The sequence below is a fragment of the Nestor notabilis genome, unplaced genomic scaffold (assembly GCF_000696875.1).
Source record: "Nestor notabilis isolate BGI_N333 unplaced genomic scaffold, ASM69687v1 scaffold22514, whole genome shotgun sequence".
Classification (NCBI taxonomy): Eukaryota; Metazoa; Chordata; class Aves; order Psittaciformes; family Psittacidae; genus Nestor; species Nestor notabilis.
In genome coordinates, this window is record NW_009926306.1 from 1 (window position 1) to 2,365 (window position 2,365).

The 2,365-nt window shown below is 58.9% G+C and overlaps 1 protein-coding gene across 1 annotated transcript; it reads right to left on the reverse strand.

Moving 5' to 3' along the window:
- Positions 1-908: 908 nt before the first annotated feature.
- On the reverse strand, positions 909-1,968 carry CSF1 (colony stimulating factor 1 (macrophage); the record flags this gene model as incomplete). Its single annotated transcript, XM_010013472.1, has 3 exons — positions 909-1,086; positions 1,424-1,603; positions 1,906-1,968. Coding segments are annotated over 3 exons (421 nt in total), but the record flags the coding sequence as incomplete, so codon positions are not given.
- Between the last annotated feature and the right edge of the window lie 397 nt (positions 1,969-2,365).

Sequence of the window (2,365 nt, forward strand, 5' to 3'; positions counted from 1 at the left end):
ATTGCAGTCAGGATCTGTCCCCACACCTGAAAGAAGCAGAGAGAAGAGACGGCCGTGGGGTCACCAGCCTCCAAGAGGGGCCCAGCCAGCAGATCCAAGGTCGGGGGCAGTGTCCCCATCCCTCCCCGTGGGGAATCAGGTCAAACAGCCACCCAAAACAGAGCCAGGAGAGCAAAGGTGAAGCAGGGAGCAGGCAGGGAGCAATGTGGCAGCACAAAGATGACGAGCAACAGGCAGGAGAAAGCAAACCCGAATCTCTGGGTCCCCTGAGCCGATGGCAGCGGGTTATCCATGACTGACAGTGACAGCACGTTTAATATCCCCACGGCACAGGGACATGGCACAGCTCCAACACACAGCAAGACACCTCCTCCACGGCCATGCAGACACAGGACGCCAACACGGGGCTCTTCCACCCCAAAACACTCTCTCCAAAGGCTTGGTGAGGGGAAACTGAGGCACGGGGCAGTCGAGGTGACACAGCTGAGGTCATGCAGCACGTCAGTGGCAGAGGGGTTCCAACGCCTCCATTCTCCATGTTAACGCTCAACCCATGCACTGGGGCTTTAAGACGGAGCCAAGCCTGATGCCTCCAGCCAAGCTGATGGAGATGCCTCCTTACTCCCCCTTGGCATCTCTCTCTGGCCTTGTTTCCAGCAGGATTCGGCCCAAATCCCACCTCCAAAGGGTGGCCAGCCCCTTCTCCCAACCCTGGCTCAGCACAGACACACCAAGGCCACCCCTTGGGGATGGTGACAGAGACAGGACCAACGCAGACACGTGCCCATGGTGCCCGCGTGTGCCCATGGATGGGGACACGCGGCTGTGAAGCTGCCCCATGCAGGCGAGCCCCAGCCCCCCCAGCCCAGCACGGCTTTGCCAGGCAGAGGCAAAGCCTCACATCTCACCTGGGGAGGCTCCAGCTTTCCTGGGTCCCAAGCAGGTCCTGCGGTAGACCTGGCTGCAATCCCTCTCAAAGGTCTCCTGGTTCTGCAGCAGTTGGTTGATGTCCTGGAAGAACTGCTTGACCAGCACCAGCATCTCGTATGGGGAGGTGGTGAACTCCTCAAAGCACATCTGGGAGAGCTGGAGGAAGAGCCGGGCTCAGCATCAGCTCCACAACCATGCAGAGCACCCGGTGTCACCACCAAGGGGTTCCACACTGCTCCCAGGGCAGGGTTTGACCCCCCCATGGCTCCCTGTGCCCATGCACCCACCCCACGATGCTCTGGACACCCCATTTATAGACTCATAGGATGGTTTGGGTTTGAAAGGACCTTAAGATCACCCATTGCCAACCCCTACCATGGGCAGGGACACCTACACTAGACCACATCACCTAAGGCTCTGTCCAACCGAGCCTTTCACCAAAGGATGAGGGCTCAGAGCCATTTCCCCATGGAGCTGGCTTGGGACATTGCACCTTTCTCTCCTCTTCATCCTCCTCCCTGATGCAGGGGTCGAAGCTCTCGTCGATGAGGCTGTACATCCTGCGCACCATCTGCATCTTCTTGGCATTGGAGGAGTTCTCCTTGAACTCCGTGCGCTCCAGGATCTTGCCCAGCAGAGGAAAAGCTGCTTTCACGTAGCAAACAGAGTCATTCTGTGAGGACACAGACACCCCCCGAAGTGAGACTGGTTCTGGGGTGGGCAGAGCAGCACCTCCCATCCTGCTCTGCCTTGGGGAAACTGAGGCACAGAGGCACAAAATGCCTTTAAGTGGCCCTGAGGCTGCCCAAGCTGGGACTCAATAGCTGCCTACAGGCAGGATGGGTCCCTCCTGTGCTGCCACCCATGAAAGGGGAGAGGAGAGGGGAGACTGGAGGACCCAGGGACCCCCCCCCCTCCATGCACCAGCCAGCCCTGGTCCCTGTCCCCTTCTGTCCCCAGCAAGGAGCCACTCACCAACTGCATCTTGTTGATGAATTTGAAGGAGACTCTGCCCGGGTGCTGCATCTGGGTGTCAGCCTGGAAGGACAGAGCAGGATGTCACCCCATGGGATGCTTATCCCTGGATACAGGGATAAGGACACTCCTTGTACCAGGGACGTCAGCCTCCTCCCACCCTGCTTCTCTTCCTCCTCCTCTTCCTCACAGCATCACAGCAGAGCCCAGCCCTGTTTCATGCTCCCCCACGCTGCTAAAGCCAGGCTGCAAAAGAGCATCCCACCATGCAGGAGGTGGCTGTGACACTGAGGTCACACATCCCATGGGAATCACACCACACTGGGGACCCCCTATGCCATGACCCTTTCCAGTGGGTCCAAAACAAGCCCTCTGTCTCCAGGCTGGTATTCCAGGCTGGAAGGGTGAGAATTGCCAGCCGGCAATTCTGGCAGCCCTCACCCTTCCAGCCTGGAATACC